The 23,710-nt window shown below is 40.8% G+C and overlaps 1 protein-coding gene across 5 annotated transcripts in view; it reads left to right on the forward strand.

Moving 5' to 3' along the window:
* Positions 1-23,349, forward strand: part of ano3 (anoctamin 3) — a 55,282-nt gene extending 31,933 nt beyond the window's left edge. For 4 of the 5 annotated variants that reach the window (XM_086298871.1, XM_086298872.1, XM_086298874.1 and 1 more), the window contains 22 exons: positions 49-204; positions 296-396; positions 521-565; positions 4,556-4,690; positions 5,271-5,377; positions 5,990-6,045; positions 9,048-9,169; positions 9,974-10,108; positions 10,190-10,286; positions 10,802-10,862; positions 15,109-15,191; positions 15,302-15,442; positions 15,826-15,990; positions 16,168-16,204; positions 16,316-16,427; positions 16,756-16,813; positions 17,120-17,217; positions 17,481-17,635; positions 17,780-17,932; positions 19,033-19,183; positions 19,267-19,456; positions 19,934-23,349. In XM_086298871.1, the coding sequence (XP_086154997.1) occupies positions 49-204; positions 296-396; positions 521-565; positions 4,556-4,690; positions 5,271-5,377; positions 5,990-6,045; positions 9,048-9,169; positions 9,974-10,108; positions 10,190-10,286; positions 10,802-10,862; positions 15,109-15,191; positions 15,302-15,442; positions 15,826-15,990; positions 16,168-16,204; positions 16,316-16,427; positions 16,756-16,813; positions 17,120-17,217; positions 17,481-17,635; positions 17,780-17,932; positions 19,033-19,183; positions 19,267-19,456; positions 19,934-20,116 (2,541 nt within the window). In that variant the 3' untranslated portion in view covers positions 20,117-23,349. The remainder of the gene's footprint in view (positions 1-48; positions 205-295; positions 397-520; positions 566-4,555; positions 4,691-5,270; positions 5,378-5,989; positions 6,046-9,047; positions 9,170-9,973; positions 10,109-10,189; positions 10,287-10,801; positions 10,863-15,108; positions 15,192-15,301; positions 15,443-15,825; positions 15,991-16,167; positions 16,205-16,315; positions 16,428-16,755; positions 16,814-17,119; positions 17,218-17,480; positions 17,636-17,779; positions 17,933-19,032; positions 19,184-19,266; positions 19,457-19,933) is intronic. The other variant, XM_086298873.1, reaches the window with a different exon arrangement.
* The last annotated feature ends 361 nt before the right edge of the window (positions 23,350-23,710 follow it).

Here is a 23,710-nt window from a genome sequence, read left to right on the forward strand (position 1 = left end):
CACACTGAGAAGCAGTCCTTTGTGTTGGATAAAACTTTGTTGTTCCAGAGAAAGAAACCAACGGATTCATCCGGGCTCTTTTTCCGAGATGGTAAAAAGCGCATCGACTACATCCTGGTTTATAAGAAGTCGAGTCCACAGGTGGAGAAGAGGTGCACGTTTGAGAAGAATTTACGAGCTGAAGGTCTGATGCTGGAGAAAGAGGTAAATATACCCGGGAGACTTTTAGTTGCTTTATTATTTACTTAAATCTCCCTTGTTCTCAGTTCCCTGCACTCCTTTTTTGTTTCGAAAGCCTTCCTTGACGAACAACGACATCATGTTTGTGAAGATCCATGCTACCTGGGACACGCTTTGCAAGTACGCTGAGCAGATGAATATCCGAATGCCTTTCAGGTAAATAAAGAATGAACCTTTTAACTCTGAAAAAACATAAAAGTAGATCTTTTTGTTGTTGTTTTTTAAGCCACAAGCAACTTTACACAGTCTTTCTAACCTATATTCTTGTCTGTTATTAAAGAAAAAAATGCTACTTTACAGACTGGAAGAGCAAAACCTTGGGCAGGTAAGTCGATTTAAGGAATAATTTACTCTGAATACATCTGTGTCTCTAATCAAATTCATAGGCATAGGTGTGTCTGGGGGATTCAGTAGTAAGTTGGATGATGGACTGAATATATGAGTCTGTGAGGAACAGAGACGGTGGAAGATTGAGTAAGCCTGTTTTTGTCCTTTTGCAGCCCTCATAGTGATAAAGTATGTGAAAGTTGAGTGTACTGTACATATAGAGTATTTATAAACATTGGAATTTTAAAGTTGGAAGGTATGCAGTAAAGATGAGTTGCAATAAATAATTGAAAAGGAAAGCTTTTAACAATAATTAACAATATCAACTACTATTCTTAACTGATTAAGTGCGGTACTTAATTTTTCAGGGTTTTCCAAATACATGGCCTTTTTTATTTATTTAAAAAATAATGAGTTTACGATACAGCACGTTTTTAAAGGTCCAGTAAAGCAGCTCACCCAGTTCTGACTGCTTTTCTATAAAATACTCTTCATAAAAGATAAAATGGAGCCCCACAGACTTATTTGCATGCTATTTTTAGAGAGCCGCATTTGCGCTTTGATGTGGTGTTCAAGTGTTGTCCAAGTTCTTTGAAGAACTCCAAATTTCCATTTCCTCTTCTCACTGGAAAGCAGACAGAAATAACCAGAAACTGAAAGAAAATGTGGTAGAACACTGTTTTAAAAACCACCATACTAAAAATCAAAACACCTGGTTCTTAGATTTTTGTACACCAAACTTATTTTCCCAGTCATGTAAAGGTCGCATCAAATTGCTGGATAGATCATCAGTATGTGGTTAATCACTCGTGAATGAGTCGTGCACAGCCATAGTTTTCATTAAATGCAAATGATTCTCAACTGATGGTCAAATATATTGATTTACAATATTTCCTTTAAAATATATACTCACTCATGCAGCAAAATGTTTGATAACTTTAGTCATGGCTTATTTGTTATAATTATTTAACATTATGGAGAAATGCATAAAATTTGAAAGCTATTTTTTCAATGGCTTTACTCACTTGATGAGAAAGAACTAAAATGATACTTGAGCAACAGCAAAGTGGACACTTAATGTCTGAGCTATGAAAGGGCCTTTGTTAAGCTCTGTAAAGGTAACATTTAGTGAAGTGTGATACTGCTGGTGGTGGAGGACTGTTCGCTTCAATCCATTAAACTATGAACATGCTGGGAGTGTTGTCGTTGCTGTTGTTTTGCTGTTTTGAACACAGCTTATTAGCATAGCTGAACAAGGCTAAGTGGACCTGACACACTAACTGCAGTATAAGTGCCCGCTTTAGTGTTTTATTCTACTTAAATGCCGACTGCGTTGTAGCCATAAACTAACACAATGACATATGATAGACAGACTGTAGTCAGTAGAAAATTAAAGAGGTTGACCGTAGTCTGATAACTGCAGGCTTGTTTTGTTACGCTTTCACATACCGTGTATACACACTAACCGCACGCACAAAAATCAGACAATATCACACGGACAGACAAGAATCACTCGCCCACCTGTCCAACTGAGAACAAAGCACTTCAGGGAACTAAATTAAATCTTGTGTGAGAGCGATCTTAGTCATTGTGAAGAATGAGGATCATTATGTTTTCCTCAGCGCTCCTGCAGGCTTTCGCTAAGCTGTTGTTCTTAAAAGAAAAATCTACCCGAGCAGTAAATGAGCTTTATGTGTTAACTAATGGTTTGTCTCTAACTCACATTTCTGTAATGCTGAACAAATGGGCTGTGGCGACTGCTTGTTGGTTTGATATCAGTATCTTTACATACAGTACCTGGAGCCTTCATAACAACACATTAAACACTATCTGTCAGCAAGTACGTTTTGCAGCAGAATTGCTATTTGTATTTATTTAATGCATACAAGAACAGCAGCCTCACAAATTACTGGAGGCCTCTCCAACAAATCTGGAGAAGGATGCATTGCCAAGCGAGCAGATTTTTAGCTGCATAGCAGAGTCACTGAAAGAGTGTCTGTCTGAAGGCTGATCAAACACTTGTCCAGACTGAAGGATTGTCAGGACATTTTGTACAGAAACTGAGGATAATTCCTGCTGGGACTGATATTAAAGTCAGATACATTTTATTAATAAAGCCCGGTATCAAAAACTGTGATGTCCTCTCTACCCTTAGATCCTTACATCTGTTTCTTTTTGCAGCTTCTTACTACTTATGTCATCACCATTAGGTTTCAATTTATTAGATTTTAACTTAAATTTCTTTATAATTGTGAGTCGACTACAGTTAAATTTTATATGCAAATTTTTACATTTATACAGACCAAGGCATCGGCAGCAGCTCTGAGATTTTCACCTTTTTATACTTTGAAATATCTTCAAATGTACTCTTTGCATTGATGAAAATGATAATTCAGTTAACGTGTTATTGACTAAATATCTGAAAATTAATGCTTCACTGTATTTTTTTTATGACAAGTTAATGTCCTAAAATTAGATAGTGTGCAATGTAAAACTCAGACAGGATATAAAAGATATCCAACAGTATCACCCAGTTTGTTAAATTCTGTTTTAAACTCTCTTTTTTTGGGCGCCACAAATGACCATACTTGGAACTGGGTTCAGTGCTAACGTAATACTATACATTTGGTTATTCCTGAATGGTGAATATATGTATATATGGCACAGTCATACAGATAGACACTAGTGCACATTTAAATGGCCTGTATTTGTATAGCGCTTTTACTAGTCCCCCCCCCTAGGGACCCCAAAGCACTTTACACACCCAGTCATTCACCCATTCACACACACATTCACACACTGGTGGAGGCAAGCTACAGTTGCCCTGGGGCAGACTGACAGAAGTCAGGCTGCCATATCGCGCCATCGGCCCTTCTGGCCAACACCAGTAGGCGGTAGGTGAAGTGTCTTGCCCAAGGACACAACGACCGAGACTGTCCGGGCTCGAACCGGCAACCTTCCGATTACAAGGCAAACTCCCAACTCTTGAGCCACGATCGCCCTACTACTTACTACTTCTATAGGAATTCAGAGGCTAAGTTGGTGCCAGATGTCTGCAATTAGATACCCAGGAAAACCTCATCTCTCTGACAGCCCAGCTTAGATTTGCAGTGTCCTTTGGACCACATTGGAGATGTTTGGCATAATACACAGTGGAACAGTTGATTTGGGCTTGTTTTGCAGCCACAGGACCTGGGCAGCTTAGTCATTTAGTCGAGTATGAACTCCGCTGTATATCAGTGTATTATAGAGTCAAATGTTAGGCCATCTGCCCAACAGCTAAAGCTTGGCCTGAAACTGGGTCATACACCAAGACAATGATGCCAAGCACAGCAGCAAAGCTACAACAGAATTGCTGAAAAAGAAAACAATCAAGGAGCTGCAATGACCCAAAGTTCAGAGCTCAACCAAACTGAAATGCTTTAGCTGCATGCAAACCTCAATGAAGTAAAGTAACGTTTTAAAGAAGAGTAGGTTAAAATTCTTTATAAGTGAGACACTTATAAAGTCATATAGAAAATGATTGCTTCACGTTATTGCTGCTAAAGGGGGTTGTGGACGCTGTAAAATGTAATGGCCTACACCTTTCACCAAATGAAAACATTTGGCATGAAATAAACAATAAAAAAAAAAGTTTGTGTGTATAGAGACCGCATGGAGTTCAACAAAAACTTTCCTTTTTCAATTGACTTGGGTAGGTGTTTGTTAGCATAAGCAAAAATATAGTGATGCTATGATTTGGATTAAGCTAGCTGTTATCCTGGATCAGTCTCTCTCGGGCTCACGGAAATGAGAATGAAAAAAGATAATCAGACGTGCTGTCCAGCAATGCATGTACATGTGTGTGCAAACATGCTTTTTTGTGCTAGCGCGAAGTCGTCATGGTAGGTCAGGAGAAAAGGGTCAGGGAACTCCGTCTCATACCAAAGTAAACAATCTTCATTTAATCTGTGCTGTTAATCTCGTTTCTCTGCGTGCGCCTGTGCAGCAGGTTTCATCTGAGATGTCGCCAAATCAAAAGCTGGCTTCCCAGAAATCCCATGAAGCTGGACAAAGAGGCCTTGCCTGACCTGGAGGAAACCGACTGCTACACAGCTCCCTTCAGCAGAGCACGCATGCATCAGTAAGGAGGATGTATACACACTCGTGCATGCCAGGACACACAAACAGGATCACAGTGTTTTTACAGGGCACCAGCAGTCCTAGCCCCCCCACCCCCACCCCTCTTTTTAACCATCACTTCCACTCACGTCCTGAAGTCTTAATGTGGAATTTAGAAACCACGCGATGAAGTTTGCACTTTAAAGTCTTGTATATTTTATAGTTTTGCATCTGAACTTGGGAGCCATGATGATAAAGACAAGTTGATCATAAATAAGAAATTGAAATACAGCAGCAGATGTGCGTGAAATAACTTGCTTGCTGTTCCATATTTTCAACACTTCCCTGTGATGAAAGGCATCATCTAATCTCGTCTATCAGTGAATCATTTCCACTTTCCCTTAGCTTGTCAGCCTGGGCCGTTTTTTTAAGGGGGAAGGGGATAATAATGTTGGGATGAATACAAGCTTTGCACCATAAATTGTGTTTTAATAACCTCCCATCGTTATCGACTCAGCTCTCATTAAAGGCCTCTGCTGAGTGATATTGATACACTGTTGCTTTATGAATAACTGAAGGAGTGTGCCGTTATTTCCTCCCAGCTTCACGATCAACAACAGAGAGACCTTCTTCTCCAATTCTACCAGAAGTAGAATAGTCCATCATGTCCTGCAGCGCACCAAGTATGAGGACGGAAAATCAAAGATGGGTAAATCACTGTGCTTTCTCCTCACGTTCAGAACAATGTTTCCCGCAGCATCGCACAAATGCCATTCCGTATAACCATCTTAATGATCCATTTAGGACAATTTATCCACTGAGAAAGGAACGGAGCCTACATTTATTTTAAAAGGGAAAACGTCAGTTTCTGTTAATTTGATTTCAGAGTGATAGGGGGAGCTGCCGATGCAAAAGTGGTACAGTCTAATTTGTGTCTGATCTCTCCTCTCTTCTCCTTCTGGGCAATTGGTTTTCTTTTTTTCTTTTTATCTCAGCATCTTCTCTGTCTACTGCCAACATTATTTGCTGATTAAAGTTTGGCCTCAGCATCTTGGAATGGGTTTCACGTTAATATTTTAATAGCTTTGACCACTTTACTTTCCAAGAAATCAGATCAGCTCAGTCACAAGATGGAGCAACCCTTTTCAAATCCATACTCCACCTTATCGCACTGTCTGGTGTTTCAGTAAATGGATGACAATAATTGCGCTTTTGTCCTGCAGAAATAACGGTTTTAATGAGCCACTCTGTGGATTTGTCTCTCAATTACAAGTGGGTTTAAATTTTTAATGTGGCGTCCTTGTTCTTTATTCCACTGTAGGAATCAACCGGCTATTGGGCAACAATACGTATGAGGCTGCATTTCCTCCACATGAGGTGAGATGATTTTAATTCCTACTGAAAAGATGTTGAGACTCACAAATTACTAATATGAGTAATCACATTTTTATTCATGCAGAGTTTTTAAAGGCATTCAGAGACCTTTTGCATTGATTCATTCATTCAAAGAGAGAGAAAGTCTTTAAACTACGTGGTTTGATTACAAATCCATAAAGAGCAAATGAGATACCTGATATAAATTTGGCTGCTATTCTCTTCCAAGTTCGCTCCTCACAAGGTAATGCACCTCATCCAGAAGTCTTGCTATAAGACTGTGCATACTCATGCCAGGTCTTGTACTTACTACATGAATATTCACAATTGCAATTTTACCATTTGATGTCAGACTATCGATGCAGAGCTCTACAACTGAGGTGTCTGAGAGAATGATCAATGCAAACAACCTAAACTTGTGGCTCCAATTCAGTTCCAGTTCAGTTCCAATTCAGGGTTGTACCTAAAAGCTAATTCAGAAATTAACTTATCCTTTGGACTCTGGGAAGAAGCTGGAGTACCCGAAAAGAACCAATGTGTGCCCAGGTAGAACACGCAAACACACACAGAAATGTCCTGGCTGTCTGACTGGCTGGCTGGTGGATTCAAACCCTGACGCGAGTCCCAGATTTGGCTAAAATTAAATTCAGATTGCTTGCACAGGCTGTGCAAACATCTTGAGCTCAGTCCCTCACTTCTTTAAATTTTGCTAAGAAAGTGAAAAGCAGTTAATTTTTATATAAACATTGTTACAAAATCAGTTTCACCCCGGTTCTTTTTTATTCCTCGAAGCATCCAGAGACGGCACCGGACTCAGTAGTCATTTTCACAAAAACCTTTATTCATCTTTATTCATCTTCATTTACGCATGCATCTTCTAGAAGGGAAGACGTGCAAGGCCGGTGTCCCTCTGCAGATCTTCCACTCCTTTGTCTGTGAAACACAATTTTGTAGAAGTGACCCCATCATAAAACCCCCATGGTGTGCTGCAAACTCTGTGTCTGTGTGTATGCACGAGCACGTGAGTGCCTGTGTGTGCGTGTACCCTGTATGTCTATGTGAGTGCACGTGAGTGAATGTGCGTGTGGATGTGTGAGTGTAACAGTTTAAGCACTGTGTGTGTGTCTCTGCGTACGTGACTTCCTGGGGGTCATAAAAGTAATCTCACCCAAGCTACACCAAATTCCTCTACACAACATAGAAAACAGAGTTAACATATTACAAACACTGAGACCCCCACTCTGCATGGGTCAGATGGGCCATTGGCCTCTTGTTGTCTTACATTTACAGATAAGGTGGAGAGTCTCCTACAAACCTACTTCTAAGTTTATAACAATTATGAGTTTTATTAAAGGTACAAGCATCAGCATCAGCAATCCCCAACTGTAGCTTCCTGTCTCCTTTTATGGCAGGCAGACCCCCAGTGTCCATAAATTCCTTTTTCTCTAAACAAATACACACTCTCAGGCCTACAGCTAAGCCAAACTAAAACGCAGACAAATCCTTCCCTATTCCTCTGATCTAAACAAATTTAACACATCATATTATAATAATTCTTTTCTTGTACTCACAATAATACATAGAAATACATATATATATGTATTTGGCATAACCACCTTTACTTCAAAGTTTGAACTCTCTTAGTCAAACTTTCTTAGAATTTCTATCTGAAGATGACTTTTCCATAAAGTCATCTTTAGGAATATCCATTCTCTTCTGCTTATCCTTTTCAGGGTCACAGGGGGGGCTGAAAAGGGCCTCTTGCCTTAAGCTGTCTTAGGGCAAGAGGCAGGGTACACACTGGACAGGTCACCCATCTGTCGCAGGGTCAACAAATAGAGACAAACAACCATTCACACTCACAGCTATGGGCAATTTAGAGTTACCAGTCAACCTAACCCCACTAACTGCATGTCTTGACTTTGGACAAGAGAATGTGGGAGGAAGGTGGAGTACCCAGAGAGAGCCCACGCAAACACGGGGAGAACATGCAAACTCCACACAGAGAGACGTTGGCCTGATGGTGGAATTAAACTCAGCACCTACCCACTGTGAGGCAGCACCTTGCCACCGTGCTGTCCCATCTTCAGGAATATTGCTACAGATTTTTTTTCAGATCACATTCAAATCTCTTCTTTGAATGTTGTCTGCCTTTTGTTTTGTTTTCAGTAAAGGTGATCCTACACAGTTTGTGAGACATTGTGTGTTTTTCTGTCCAGGCATTCTTTTACTGCATTGGCACTATGTTTACAACTATTGTCGTGCTGAAAAATGAAGCTGCTGCCAATAAGATGCTTTCCGTATGGTATTGCATGGTGGATCAAATCTGATGATACTTTTTGAGTTCATAAATCCATCAATTTTGAAATGCAGCCCCAAACCAAGACAGAGCCTCCGCCACAGTTTACAATTAGCTGTAGACACTAAGTGTTGTACACTGACACTGATTTTGATGAGGCCTTTGTGGACAGTACGTGGCTCACCAAAGAGACCTAAAGAAATTGGTTCTTTGCTAACTGGCTGTTGTATGTAGACACAAAACAAACAAAACATTCCTCTGAAAATAGTCAGGTACGAAAACTGGACTGAAGATATTTGAAAAAGCAGATAATGTACAAAGAAAACCTTCGACCTTCAGAAAGCCTGGAAAACAATTGCTCAAGACCACTTTCAAAATTACGAGCAAGTCTGGCACCTCTGAATCGAAATGTAAAGAAATGAGGTGCGGCTCAAGATTATTACACAGTACTGTACATCATTTTTACACTGTGAAAGACTTCCGGTGCCCTTCACAGAGGTGCAGGTGGAGAGAACCTGACTTTCCATGAAAGGCAGCAAATATAGGAGTAGCTTTGGTAGTACTTCACTACATCACAAAAAACAACAATGCAGGGGATAGTGTGAAAATTCAAATCTGGTATGTTTTGTGTTTCTTATCGGCTGATTATGTCTGAAGGATATAAAAAAAATTTTTAGTCTAGACTCTTCTTCTCTTGTCTCATCAGGGCGGTTACAAGAGCAGACATTCAATCAAGACGCACGGTGCCCAGAACCACAGGCATCTTCTGTATGAGCGCTGGGCCCGCTGGGGGATGTGGTACAAATACCAGCCTCTGGATCTCATCAGGTAATCAGCTTTGAAGCAGGTGACACAAATCACGAGCTGTTTTCGTACACATACATTGTGTACGTGTGTGCGTCGTACGCGAGATACCGCGTCCTGATTATGTTGCCGATCCTTTCTTTGATCACAGTCAAGATATGTTGTTTAAATGGAGTTTGAAGTCTGCACGATCACAGATTTCTCACGAGGAGCAGTCTCATCTACAACTCCTTGACATCGCAGCACGTCTGTTATTTCTGAAGTGATGGAGCTATTTTAACAGCTGATGATGAACTCGCTTTAGTTTCCGGCTTCCTTGGTAGCTCTGCATTTCATCACCATCTGTCAAGTCTGTCATATCCATCTTATTACGAGGAACATGAGAGTGGCAAGGAATGGTTTCATATTTAGGGAAATATTATTTTCACTTTCTTGTCAAGAGGGAGTTGAAATGATGACTGTCTCTGAAGCACACCTTGTTATTTTCACATTCACAGCTTTGTATGCATTAAACAGGTGACAGACAGCGTGAAAGTCATTAGGTTTTCGAGGTTCTAGTAAGTACTTTGGAGAGGTTTTTTGGTTTTACACTGTATTGGATCTTTACGAGAGCAGTTTTGAAATAAATGTCTTGCTTAAGCTTGCTGGGATCATCGATTATTTTCCAGCCTTAGCGTTCAACCTTCTATCCATTAAGCCGCTGTGATCATCTCACAGTGCACCACTGACGCCCACAACTCCACGCTGAACGGGCACGGTCAAGTCTAATTAAGTCGTCACAGTTAATTGGTGAATTTTCTCCACTCTATTTTTTTGTGTCTCTCCCAGGCGATACTTTGGTGAGAAAATCGGTCTGTACTTTGCGTGGTTGGGCTGGTACACGGGCATGTTAATCCCCGCTGCCCTGGTTGGGGTTTTTGTCTTCCTCTATGGTCTTTTAACCATGGACGCGAGCCAAATCAGGTCAGTTCACACAACTATGCCATGTAAGTCCGAACATCGTGTCGGTTGATGATGGCATTTATTGGTTTACTCTCTCCCCAGTAAAGAGATTTGCGAGGCCAACACTACCATCATGTGTCCCATGTGTGAGGAAAACTGTGAGCCTTGGACGCTGAGTGACAGTTGTGTATATGCAAAGGTCAGTGCAGCTTTGGTATTTCTCCATATGCACAACATTACATGATCTTAGAGTTTCTCAAAACTGTTACAAAGATGCCAGCAGACATGTATCTAGACTAGAAACGGGGGCACAGTGAACCTGGTTCTTCAGGTGAAACCTTAGGTTTATTATTTTATTTGACTTTTTTAATGTTGATTAAATAAATTAGGTCTTTTTTTAGTAAGTATTAGGTGGATTTATTCCCACTTGACAATAACCAGTGAGCTGTTTCCACCTGCTTCCAGTCTGCATGCCAAGCTAAGCTAATCAGTTGGTAGCTGTAGCTGTACGATCATTATTATAGGCAGTTGATGCTATTTTAAAACCATGATTTCTTTAACAAATCTCCTGCGTTGGGACCTGAACTCAAAAATGTTGATTGTCAGAGAGCCTGGAGATCTTTTTGGGTAAAATTGGGGCTGTGGATATTGATAATGTATTCTGTTTCACTTTTGTGTTTTTAAGAGCAGCGCTCCGTGTGCTTGTGCTTCTAGGTGACCTATCTGTTTGACAACGGTGGCACTGTATTCTTCGCTATCTTCATGGCTATTTGGGGTGCGTAGAAGCAGTTTGTGTTGGTGGCTTTTTCTTGTTGTTCCACATAAGCTTTGTTCTCTGCCTGATACCAACCCTACTGGAATTTGATTCTATTTATACTCGAGTGCTTGTGTTTCCACTCACCACTCATCTCTCCCAAACGTATTAAGTTTTTCAACTGAGAATTTAGTCCACAAGACACTCTGCAGTACACAAACAAGACAAACAAGAGATCGTCAGTCTGTAATGTGTTTTTCAGTAAGTAAATCTCAGTCCGCCTTCTCTGACTCCACACTTGTACTTCCAGTGCAGTTCTGATGTAATTAGTTTGATAATTAAAGATTTCTCCAGGGGCAGAATATCACTCGGCTGTCAAGGTTGTAGAATTGCACCGTGATATTCATATATTGCAGCTACGTTTCCCACAGCTATAATAACTTTGTAACGTGAAGTGTGAGCATTAGAGTGCATCGGCTGGCCCAGATCCATCTATCTGTCAAGGAGGTAAATAATCACTTGTGCCAGAGGGAGCAATTGACACAATTTGTTCTTTATTTGGACTAAGTGAAGGATAATGAGAGCTCAAAAGCCAAAGAATGTCCACACAGTTGCACTAACTGAGGTCTGTAGCTCCAAATCCTGCATAAAAGCTTTTGGCTATCTGGACCAAAGTTAGCAGCACTGCACCACTGAGTGAGTGCACTCAAAGTCTGGAGTTAGTGTTAGTGAGTGTGTGTGAGATAGACATGAAAAATTGGTTAGCCCAAGGGATTGAATGTAGGCATCAGAGAAGGCCGCTTTTCTCTCTCTTTAAACAAAAGTGGGTCAAGCTATATTAAACTTCAACATCTTTACGAGCGGCTAAAGTTGTTCTGACTGAGGATTCAAACTCTGGTGCATTTTTTGCCTCTGGTCTTTCTCATTTTACTCTACATTAAATAAGTTCACAGAAAATATATCACTTGTTTGGTTGCTTTGTTTGCTTGATTTATCACTTATTAATCTGCAGGCTTTTAATAATTTGAGTTAAAACAGTGCCGGGAAAAAAAGCAAAACAAACCACATGAGGTTTAAAAAAATCCCCAAGGATAAAACATTTTAATAGATAAATGAGAGCCATTGTGAGGCTACAAAGAACCAACCACATATTTATATATTTTATTGGAAATCTGTTATAAAAACCACATTGTGTGCATATCTAATGCAAACTAATACACAAACTGTATCACTGCTACAGTGAGGTCAATAATATTTTGGACAAAGACACAATTTGTGTAGTTTTGCCTCTGCACTACAGCACAGTGGCTTCTAAATCAAACAATCGAGATGTGATTGAAGAGCCAACGTTCAGCTTCAATTCAAGGGGTTTAACAAAAGCACTGAATTAAGCATCGCTCATTTTTACAATATAAACTGGACAAGATCGGTTTTCTTGTTCTTTCATGACAAATAATTTTCAAAATTCATTCGAAAATATTGTATTTTGTCTTTCTTAAATATGAGATGAGATTTCAGGGCAAGTGAGGGAGGACTGAAAAGACATAAAAACTTCAGGAGCAGCCAAATCAACAATCTTACATACTTGAACAGATGGTGTTGTCAGCTCAGCAACACCAAAATAACAAGAAAGACCCCAGAAGACTACTAAAGGCTGTGATGACTAGGGATGGGTATCATTTAGGTTTTATCCGATACCAGTACCAAACCGGTACTTCTGAAACGGTGCCGGTGCTTAAACGGTGCTCGAACCGGTGCTTAAAGAATGGAGAACACAAAATTGGTCCAAAAACCTCTCATGTGCAGCTGTTTTTTTTGTAAAAAGATAACAATGTTAGCCTTTTCTGCAGCTATAGGGGATTTATGGTATCACTCTTGGCTGGAAGCAGTGCTTAATCAATGGAAAAAACACAAACTTTGTCCAAAAACCTCTCATTTTTAGCTGTTTTTCACTTTTCCTTTGGTCATTTTAGCCTTTTTGGCCAGGGTGAAGGGAGTATCTGCCATCAAACAAGAAGACAGCCTCGTGTAACTACGACGGTGTTTGCTAGTTCACCTTACATGCATTAATGTAATCACGCGGTTAGCGTACTCAACGTAAATTACACACGAACAACATTAAGCTACTCACGCAGAGAAGAACGGCTGCTGCTGCCATCATCATCCGTCATCATTTCTGCTACACTGGCAGGGCTAGGGGCCAGGACTCTCCTTTTCGGGTTTTTGGGGGATGTTGCAAACTCCGGGTCCGATAACAGGCACCACACCCGCAGTAGATGTGCACGGTGTGAGGTCTCGCAGCAAGCTATCAAATACGGCGCATTTCTCGGCTTTTAACAAAAGGCTATAGGTCGCCAGGTTCGTCGTCAGATTCGAGGAGTTACCTCCTTTGCACAGTATCACCTTAAAGCACTTGTTGCAGGCTGCTGAGTTTGCATCTTTTGCTGTGAAGTACAGCCAGACTTTTGACCGCTTCGCCTTGGGCATTTTTACTCTGTAGCTCTGCTCTAAAAGAACGTACGTACCTGGGCCCGCCTACTATCATTGGAAACGTAAAATGATTGGCTAGAATCCAAAATGTATCACAGCTCAGGAAAGAAAAGCACCGAAATAAAGCACCGAAATAAAGCACCGAAATGTGCGCTGCTTTTCGGTTTGTTTACTACCGTTTATGTCAGAACCGATACCGGTACCCATTCCTAGTGATGACAGACTTTTTTTTGTCCTTAGTTAAGAAAAACAACTTCTCAACATCCAACCAAGAATACTGTCAACGAGGCAAGACTATCACTGTCAAGATCTGCACTCAAGAGATGCCTTCATAAAAGGAAATAAAAGTGTTTACAACAGGTGCAAACCACAACAAGTGCAAACCACTAGTTACACTCAAGATCAGGAAGGCCAGATTAGACTCGAAAGACTTGGAAACATCTAAAAAAGAGCCTTCACAGTTTGGAAACAATATTTGGACAGGTGAAACCTGAAAGATGAATTTGTACCAGAATGATGGGAACAGAAAATTATACAGCTGGAGAGAAACAATTCATGATCTGAAGCATACCACATCTGTCAAACATGTTAGAGGCAGTGCTATGGCATGTGCATGTATGGCTGCAATTGGAACTGGGACACTGGTGTTTCATGATGATCTGACTGCAGGTAGAAGTAGCAGGATGAACTGTGAAGTGTGCAGGGCTGTACTCTCTGCCTAGAGTCAGCCAAATACTTATAAAAATAGGATATTCTTCAATGGCGAAATAGGTGACATGATCTCAACCCAGCCGAGGCGCTTTTCAGTTGCTGAATGCAAAACTGACGACAGAGAGACCCATCTCAACCCAGCGTGATGTCCATGGGTTCTAGACTTCATGCAGTCGTTGAGTGTACAGGATTTTCACCAAAATAATAAAAACAGTCCTTATATTTCAAATTACATTAGTTTGTAGAATTAATTTTGAGCCTCTGAAAATGGAGACATCTGTCTAAAATATTTTAAATTTCCTAAACAGTTAGTGCAACACTTTTGTTAAACTACTTGAATTAAAACTGAAAGTCTGCAGTTCAGTCTTAGTTATTTTATTTAAAATCCACTGTGATGTTAACAGAGGTAAAACTGCAACAATTGCGTCTTAATCCAGCAAATTGTGCATCTTAATGTATAGAATTACATTGTGTTTTCCATCATACATGATAAAGTTTCAGTTTTTTACTGACTTTGAAGCCAAATTCTTCCAACATGTGGATTTATGTAAATGATTCCTTTGTGTGCACGTTTATAAAAGCCCCCGTTTCTCTGTTACACATTTGTCACATTTTCAAGGCGGAAAACATAAAAAGCCTTGACAGAAAAAGAACATCATTTCCGACGTTGTTTTTTACCTCAAGTCACAACAGAGCCTGACACAAAGGAAACAATGCCTCCAGTCTGAAGTCATCCCACAAAAAGCTTTACTTTAGAAGTCTCTCAACCCAAAATGGATCTTGCTCGACAAAGACACAGTTTGAGGATGTGCACTGAACAAGAAAAAGTCTATTTGCTGTTGCCAGTCTCCTTTAACTTGACATCCACAGTGTGAGTGTGAACTGATGACTGTAATCAGTCTCCATCTTGGGCCGTGCACATCACTGCAGCCTGTTTCACCCAGGATATCTGACTATGATGTGCTGTTTGCTTCTGCATGGCCTCTTCCTCTTTGCAGTTAGCTGTGCTATAGTGTATACATCAAAAATGATCAATAACGTGATTGATTCATGATCACTTCTGCAGCCACTGTATTCCTTGAGTTCTGGAAAAGAAGAAGGGCAGAACTGACTTATGACTGGGATCTTATTGATTGGGAGGAGGAAGAGGTATGTTAGACATATGCTCAAATATATGATTACCTCACAGTTTTAAGGTGTTCATGCTGTAAGAGAGCTACAGTTCAGTAGACAATGCTGGAATATGTGTTGTTAATCAGGAGGAGCTGAGGCCACAGTTTGAAGCCAAGTACTCCAGGATGGAGAGAGTTAACCCCATCTCCGGCAAGCCCGAGCCTTTCCAGCCTTTCTCAGACAAGCTTAGTCGGCTCATGGTGTCTGTGTCTGGAATATTCTTCATGGTAAACCCTTTAACCTTTGAATAATCTGTCTTTTTGGGAATCGGGCTCGGTGTAAGCTCACAGTTATTTTGTGTGCCATCTTTATTAGAACAGTGTGATGCGTTTGCAGTGGTGTAACATCTCCCCCTGCTGGACAAAGACCATACTCAAAGGAAATGATGTATTAGCCCTTTCTCATGGCCTAATTTCTCCTGTTTACATATAAGTTGCTTCTGATTATCTATCATCTAAATAGTTCAATGTTTCTAAACTTACAGTTTTTTCATATTTATGGCACACTTCTTCCTTATAGGATAAATTCAAAACTTTTTTTCACCCTGTTAATCGTACTGGTTCTTCATCCTTTCTGCTGTGCTTGTCTTCTCTCCATCACCTCTGCTTAGATTTCCCTTGTTCTGACAGCAGTGTTTGCTGTAGTGGTTTTCCGCCTTATTGCGATGGAGAAGTTTGCTTCCTTTAACTGGTATTTTGTGAAGAAGAACTGGCAGTTCGCCACCTCTGGCACCGGTGTCTGCATCAACTTTATGATCATCATGTCTCTCAATGTGGTGGGTGCCCGGACGAGCATCATCCTACATCCCACGTTCGCATTTTCTATCCCATAAATACTTCACTCAGCACTTATTTAAGACTTTTTTTTCATTCCAGCCTTCCTCTGTTTCTCATAATCATTACCCTCCTCAACCTTTTCCTGTTGACACTGATGTGTACTATCATTTTGTCAGGTGTATGAAAAGGTGGCCTATCTGCTGACTAATTTAGGTGAGTGTTTCATGCATTTATGCCTTCATTATCTTTGGCTTCCCAGCTGGTTGAACATTATTTATTCTCTTCACCCATCTGCCTAACAAACCCCTGTCCCTCCCCTTTTAGAGCACCCACGGACGGAGTCTGAGTGGGAGAACAGCTTTGCTCTGAAGATGTTTCTGTTCCAGTTTGTGAATTTAAACAGCTCCACGTTTTATATCGCCTTCTTCCTTGGAAGGTAGGCAAACTGCCATAAACTTTACAGTGACTGTTTACACCGACTTTAATGAGGGATTGTGCAAAGATGTTTCCTTTCAAACTCCCAGTCATGACCAAGCCAAGACTCCTTCCCTTCCCCTCCTCAGCCGGGGAAATCGTGTTTTTTGGGTGTTTCATCTTTCAGCAGTTACAAAATGCTGCCCTGCCTACAAGTGTAACTAGGTCACGGATTGTTGCACATAATTAGCACCTCTAAGTGTCTTTTTTTTCTACTCTAAGTTTATTATTATTATTATTATTACATTGATTGAATCAACAGCTAATGTTGGCCGTCTTAATTTGATCAGGTTTGCTGGCAGGCCTGGAAAATACAATAAACTCTTTAGTCGATGGAGATTGGAGGAGGTGAGTGCAATTAGCCATCAAACGTAAGTAGGTGATTATGTCAGCAGTGACTGGGCTGATTAGTGCCTTCTGTTTTGGGATATATTTAGAAATTTCGAGTAATTCATCTTTCTAATGATCCGCCTGCATGTGAACCATTAATCTCACCACATAATTACTGTGATTTTCAATTTTAATGATTAAAAAAATGGAATCGGATCAAGTGTGTCCCAGAGTTTGCTCCTAGCTCTGAATTATTAGGCACGAAATATGAATGATACGGTTTTTGTATTATTATTATTTTTCATTGAAATCTATTTTTCTCAGTGTCACCCAAGTGGGTGTTTGATTGATCTGTGTCTGCAAATGGGAGTCATCATGTTCTTCAAGCAAATCTGGAACAACTTCATGGAGCTCGGTTATCCGTAAGTGCCTCATTATAATCGCACGCCTTCTTGTCTATGAACTATTAGAAATGACATGAAGCTTAATGACGTGAATTCAAGTGATGGCAATTAACAGGCCGTATGTAGTTTCTGCATGGCTTTTCCTCTTTCAGCTCATTTGCATGTGAAAAGATTTTTCTCCTGAAGAAGCACATCAAATCCTCTCGCATGTGGCTCAGTAAAACAGTTCTTGCAGAGCACAGTGCTTTGCCAGGGTTTATCGCTACTCTCTATGTTTTCAGTCTGCTGCAGAACTGGTGGTCTCGTAGAAAGATGAAGAAAGGAGGTGGTGGAGGGCAGAATGTAGAGAATAAGGCCCAGCTTCCTCAGTGGGACAAGGACTGGAATCTGCAGCCGATGAACGCCCATGGGCTTGTGGATGAATATCTCGAAATGGGTAAAAAATGCACTCCTACTAAGAATTGTGTTTTGACTTTCTGGAGAAGGAAATAATCCATGCAAATGCAGGCTATTATTCAAACGTCAGCATTTTTTTTTTTTCGTGCCAGTGTTGACATCCGAATGATTCTTTCCGCTGCAGTTCTTCAGTTTGGCTTCACCACCATCTTTGTAGCAGCTTTCCCGCTGGCTCCTCTCCTCGCTCTGCTCAACAACATCATTGAGATTCGTCTTGACGCCTACAAATTTGTCACTCAGTGGAGGAGACCCATGCCTGCTCGAGCCACTGATATAGGTCTGTGCGGCTCACACGACATCTTCTTGGATCAGAGTCACTTTTAATTATTGTTTTTTCTTCCAGCAGTAAAATGTTGTGTTAGTTTAACATGACCTCTCCTACAGTGATGGATATGTTTCCATATCCTGTCCTTCTGCAACTCCATATGCTGCACCTCCCCTCTCATCAGCCCATCTCCCCATACGATTACAAACTGCATCCTTAAACTGCCATATGACCCAGTGATTCATGTGGCATGTTTCCTTGTAAGTAAAGGAGGAATCCACCCTGAAACATTTAGAAATTCCTCCGCTGTAATGAACACATTATGTGTCAGTCACACAGCAAGCTAAGCTCCTTTGAAGAGTTAGGCTGACATTTCCTGATCATCCACACACAGATCTAAGGCAGATAAGGAGGAGAGATCCTTTTTATCTACTGTCTCTGTCTTCATTCAACTGCCACAAAACAAAACATTTTGTGTAATTCAATATGCTCCATTACCGGAAGCTGTTCAATCGCATTCGGGGACATTATTAACTAAGGCAGAAGTAAATCGAGTGCAGTGAAGTGAAAATGGCATCTTGAAAATTGTTACTTATAGAGCTTGAGCTACACATGTCAGGAACTGCTAACAACTGTGACCATAAAAGGTTCATTTCTGTTATTTGTGACCTTATCACTAATATGGAGTCTTGTCACACCTTCAGTTTCTCTGATCAGAAGCAAGCCAATTAGATGACGCTTACTATGCGCACAATCGGTAGGTGGAGAAGGAGCAGGATTGTTCACCCCGGGAGAAGCTTTAAACAAAAACCTGTGCAACCTATAAATTTACTGCAATTTAAACTTTAGTTTATTGGTTAAAAAGGGAGCAAGAACAACTGAATAAGATGGCCTCGTCCTTATTATTATAAATCTATCAGCTGCATTCTCATATTCACTGCATGAATGTTTAATCAGCATATCAATTTATCGGTGCCTACAGTATTTGATGTAGTCTGTGTTTTATAAAGCAAAATACGGTATGCTGGTCATGTCAGCCATTGCAGATAAAGGCACCCAGGTTTAAACCAACATACCAGCTGTTTTTCTTTCTTCTTTGTTTTGTCTGTCAGGGATCTGGCACGGGATTCTCGAAGGTATTGGTGTGCTGGCAGTCATCACTAACGCCTTCGTCATTGCCATAACCTCAGACTATATCCCCCGCTTTGTTTACGCCTTCAAATATGGCCCATGTGTGAACAAGAGGCACCACCATGGCAATGAGTAAGCCTTAAAAACAGCGTGTAACCTTTAAGTGCCCTGTATGTAGCCTATGCGTTTTACGTGATGGCCGTCTGCTTTCGCAGGTGTTTGCAAGGCTACGTGAACAGCAGCCTGTCCGTGTTTGACATGGGTGAGCTGAATAACAGAAACCACTCGGGATACTGCAGGTATAGAGACTACCGAGCGCCGCCCTGGAACACAGTGCCATACGAATTCACTCTGCAGTTCTGGCATGTCTTGGCTGCCAGGCTGGCATTCATCATCGTCTTTGAGGTTTGTAACCATTGGCCATTTCTCTTCTGTATGTTTACAAGCAGGACAAGCAGCTGAAGCTAAATCCTCTTACGCTGTGCCACTTTGAGTCAGCCTCAATATTTTTGTAGCTTTGCAAATGTTTTATTTTAATTATTTTATGTGCTGAGACTGAAACCGAAACCTCACAGCAGCAATTTAAGTGATTTTCATGGGTTAATTAAATCAAGGTCCTGGAGAAGGCTGAGAAAATTCTACCATTCGAAAAAAATAAAATAAAAACCATCACAAATTACATGGTTGCCATGCAAGATATTCCCTTGACAACACTGCCTTGCACATTCTACACTACACTACATATAAAAGATAGAAGGGCATATGAAGTTCCTTGGGTTTACTTTTACTCTTGCATGCGCCACTAATACCAAAACAAAATTGGCATCTAAAGCACGTGATTTCTCTGGATGTTGACTTATGAATAATTTAATCTTCCCTCAGCACCTGGTGTTTGGGATCAAGTCCTTCATAGCGTACCTCATTCCAGACATGCCGAAGGATCTCTGCGATCGCATGAGGAGGGAAAAGTACCTGATGCAAGAGATGATGTATGAAGCAGAACTCGAGCATCTGCAGAAGGAGAGGAAGAAGAATGGGAAGCGTTATCACCACGAGTGGCCTTAGCTTAAATCCCCTCACCCTGTCTCCGCTACGCGATCCTCAGCTCACAAGCTCCACCTCCCCTGCCTGCTTATTTATGTGTTAGCTTTTAGAGTCTAGCTTCACTGATGGCTGATTCTGTACACCAAAGACACCCTCTCGAGATCCTCTCCAGATCTGGCACTGGCCACTCCCTTGCCATCTGTTCCACCTCCCGGTTTCTGGCTCTGACCCTTTCTGCCTCCGCCCTCATCCCTTACCTGGCTTCACCCAACAGGGTGCCCTTGGGTCTGTGCTGCATTGTGGCTTAGCTGGGAAAAAACAAAACAAAACAACTTTGCAATTGTAATGTTTACTATGCAGATCAAGGGCTGCAGATCAGCACTGTTCACTGTCCCATCCTGCACTCTCTCTCTCTCCGTGTGGCAGCTACCACTTTGCTTTGACTCTGCAGTCCAGTGCAGCTCGCAGCATGGCCGTGTATCCCCTCCCCCGCCACCGCCCCAACCCTTCGTGAACATCAGCAGAGCCACTTCTGTGTGACAGAACTACAGTGGCATTTTTATTGTTGCAAAGTGATTCTGGTGATGTGGCTACCAAATAAGAATGACTCTGTTCTTGCTTCCTAAATGTATATTTGCTGTTGAAGCATGCTGATTAATATTTGCAAAGGAAAAAAAACAAACAAAACAAAACTGAAAAGCACTCCTTGTAAAGGATGTTAGCATCCATTTAGTACATCTGACAAAGTATTCCCTCAGACATCACAAGAAGTGCATGGTAATCCTGCTTTGTACCTTTTCGATAGACAAACTTCCTGTCTCGAGGCCTGGTTCACGTGTCTGTACTCAGTGTGAGCTGTGTGTTAATCTCTGTGCTACCGCTGAGCTTGACTGTCTCGAGTTGAGGAAATGTGAACTCTGTGCAATTTGACTGTGCCTACAGTGTAACAACATGGCCGCGTACCACAGTTTGTGTCACCGAACATCACGTGTGCCTGTGTTGTGCAGCACGTGCTTTTTTTTGTTTTTCTTTGAAGTGCAAGAAATATTCTCTCTCCTCATCCTGTTGTCCTGATCTGCAGCAGACTCTCTGAACTCTCCGTTTAGGATTTGTTTTGGACATGAGTCACGCCGCAGTGTACCTACTCGGATCTCGGCTGACGTCAGCAGCGCACGCCCTAACATAACGTGTACGCTCGCATGCAGGATCCACAAATCTGCTCTTCCGCTCTGACCCTCGCAGTCTGGTTTTCATTTGCTGCTGGAAGCCCCAAAGCGTGGTTGAAAACTTGGATCACTTAGAAATACCTGTGGCTTGGATGTTCAGTTTTGAAACGAACTTCTATCCACTGTTCTTCGCTCGCATAATACGCTACAAGCTTCTGTTGCAGACTTTTATTAAACACACAGTGAGACACACGGTTTCAGCAGCTGTCTGATCTTTGATCAAACGGACGCGAGAGTTTATTCAGTTGCAGACTGGTGACATTGCCTTTTTTTTTATATTGTGATCAGATTTGATGTCATGGATTAGAGAAGTGTGTTTTTGCCTAATGAACTCAGGAAAATAGGCATCGTGGCAGGTATAGTTGGACCTGCGAGGTTGAGTCGGGATAATTTCCTTTCTCTGTGCTGTTGAGTTTAAGAGTTAAAGGGTGTGTGATGTGAACTGAGATGGGGACTTCAAACACTTAAATGCATCATATTGATCATGTGGTGTTAAATGTAAAAATGTTATGCACTGTAAAGGTAAAAGCTGCACCAATCTAACATCTGAAGGGAAAATTTCTACCCTGAATGCATTGCACAACAATGACAACATTCTTCATTTTGCAAGGATTGTCCTCCTTTCTTTATTTTACTTTGCCTGTTTTTTGTATATACATTTAATGAAATACGTAATGTTTTTATACATTTGATTTTGCGCTATCACGTGCAAGTTCACTCGTTCTCACCCTCAGATAGAAAACGTTACGTCCACTTGTCTCAGGTGTCCTCTGAATGTCTGCAATGATCAACTTTTTTATCATATTTTCTAAGATGCAATCAAAGGTATTCTGCTTTTTTTTAGATATATATTTTTGCACTGCCATGTTTTTGCATGACTCAAATGCGCACTCACAATAATAAGCATGTTTTTTTTTTTTTTATTATTTTGCTGTATGTTAGAGCAGATCAAAGATCATGGAACGCACTCACATACTTCATTTAGTTGGCTTTTTTTTTTTTTCCAGGTTGTTGGTCAAAAAACTCCTTTCGGGTCACATTCAGTCCAACAATTCACGATTTCATTCACCAGAGAGAGAGATATTTGCTTTCAAATCTTATTCCAATACTTAGGAAAGTAGTCAGTGTTTTCAGAGTATCCTCCCTGCTATGTGAACACCTAAAATCTATGCATGTTGTTATCCTTGAATGCTATGTTTATTTTGAACAGTCATAAATGTACTGGTACATTTGTGCTGTGGAGTATGCATGACTTAACTACTGCTTTGAGCAGAGCTAACTTCTGTAAAGTTGCGTCTTAAACATATCACTTCCCTGTTTTTTTAGTGTTGATCGTTTCTGGAAGGACCGGTGTGTTTCTAGATGTGGCAGGATTTTATACTGGTGCAGTATTTTCTAAAATAACAGCATGATCTCCAGACTGATTCATTTAAAAAATATGTCCGGGAATTTTACGCAGAGTCTGATAAAACATGTGAAACCTCAGACTTCCTCCGCTTGGACATATAATCACGCTTACACTCTAACAGCTGAAGCATTTAACCGAAGGGAATAGGGGCACTTTATGAATGAAAAATTACATGACCTTGGATGTTTGGCTTGCCCAGTTACTAATCGTTTCTGGGTGGATCTTCATCAGTTCACCTCACTGATACTAATGCTGTACAGTGGTGGAAAGGTGTCTCTCATGCTTTCTACTGTTGGCAATAGCACAATCTGGGTATTGTATAATAAGTAATAATAGCGTGACCTTGCACATCTCTGAAAATATAGCAGTCTGGAGGGGGATTAAGCTTTCTGTTCTATGCCTCCTAATAGGATTGTGCTTGAGCAATGATGTACTTGAAGCACAGTGACGTAAGCCCGTAGATTTATTTGTATAATAGGACGATAGCAGTCGTGACATGAAGTGTATCAATAACATTGTTTACTTTGTTCCTGTTTACATGTAAAAAAAGAAACAATGTAACATAAACTAATTTGGATATCACTCTTTTCTGTAATAAATCATGGATTGTATCTTTTAAATCAATTCTGCTCGCTTCATTCTTGTCTCTCTTATAAACAGCAGAGAAAAGGCCTTTGTGCCTATAGCTGATATTCTTCACACACCAAAGGGTGCTTTTTTCCCCCTTTCTTTCTTTTTTCCTCACTATTATCATAAACCACCAAGCCTCTGGCCACAGAGTGTTCATGTAACATATTGTTAAAAAAGATTGCATTTCTGTAACAAACCCACTATTTGAGTATGGCAGGGGTATTTTCCCCCCACAACTATGTTACTGTTAAATGCTGCTTCTCTTCTATCTGCTTTTCCGTTTATGTCGTCTTGGTTAACATTAGGCTTCATTTTTTACAATGAAATCTAAACAGTCCAGAAGAAACATGG

The sequence above is a fragment of the Aulonocara sp. 'chitande type north' Nkhata Bay genome, linkage group LG7, assembly GCF_057382095.1.
Source record: "Aulonocara sp. 'chitande type north' Nkhata Bay isolate Kocher_YH1m ecotype deep benthic linkage group LG7, A_spYH_male_GT1.1, whole genome shotgun sequence".
NCBI lineage: Eukaryota > Metazoa > Chordata > Actinopteri > Cichliformes > Cichlidae > Aulonocara > Aulonocara sp. 'chitande type north' Nkhata Bay.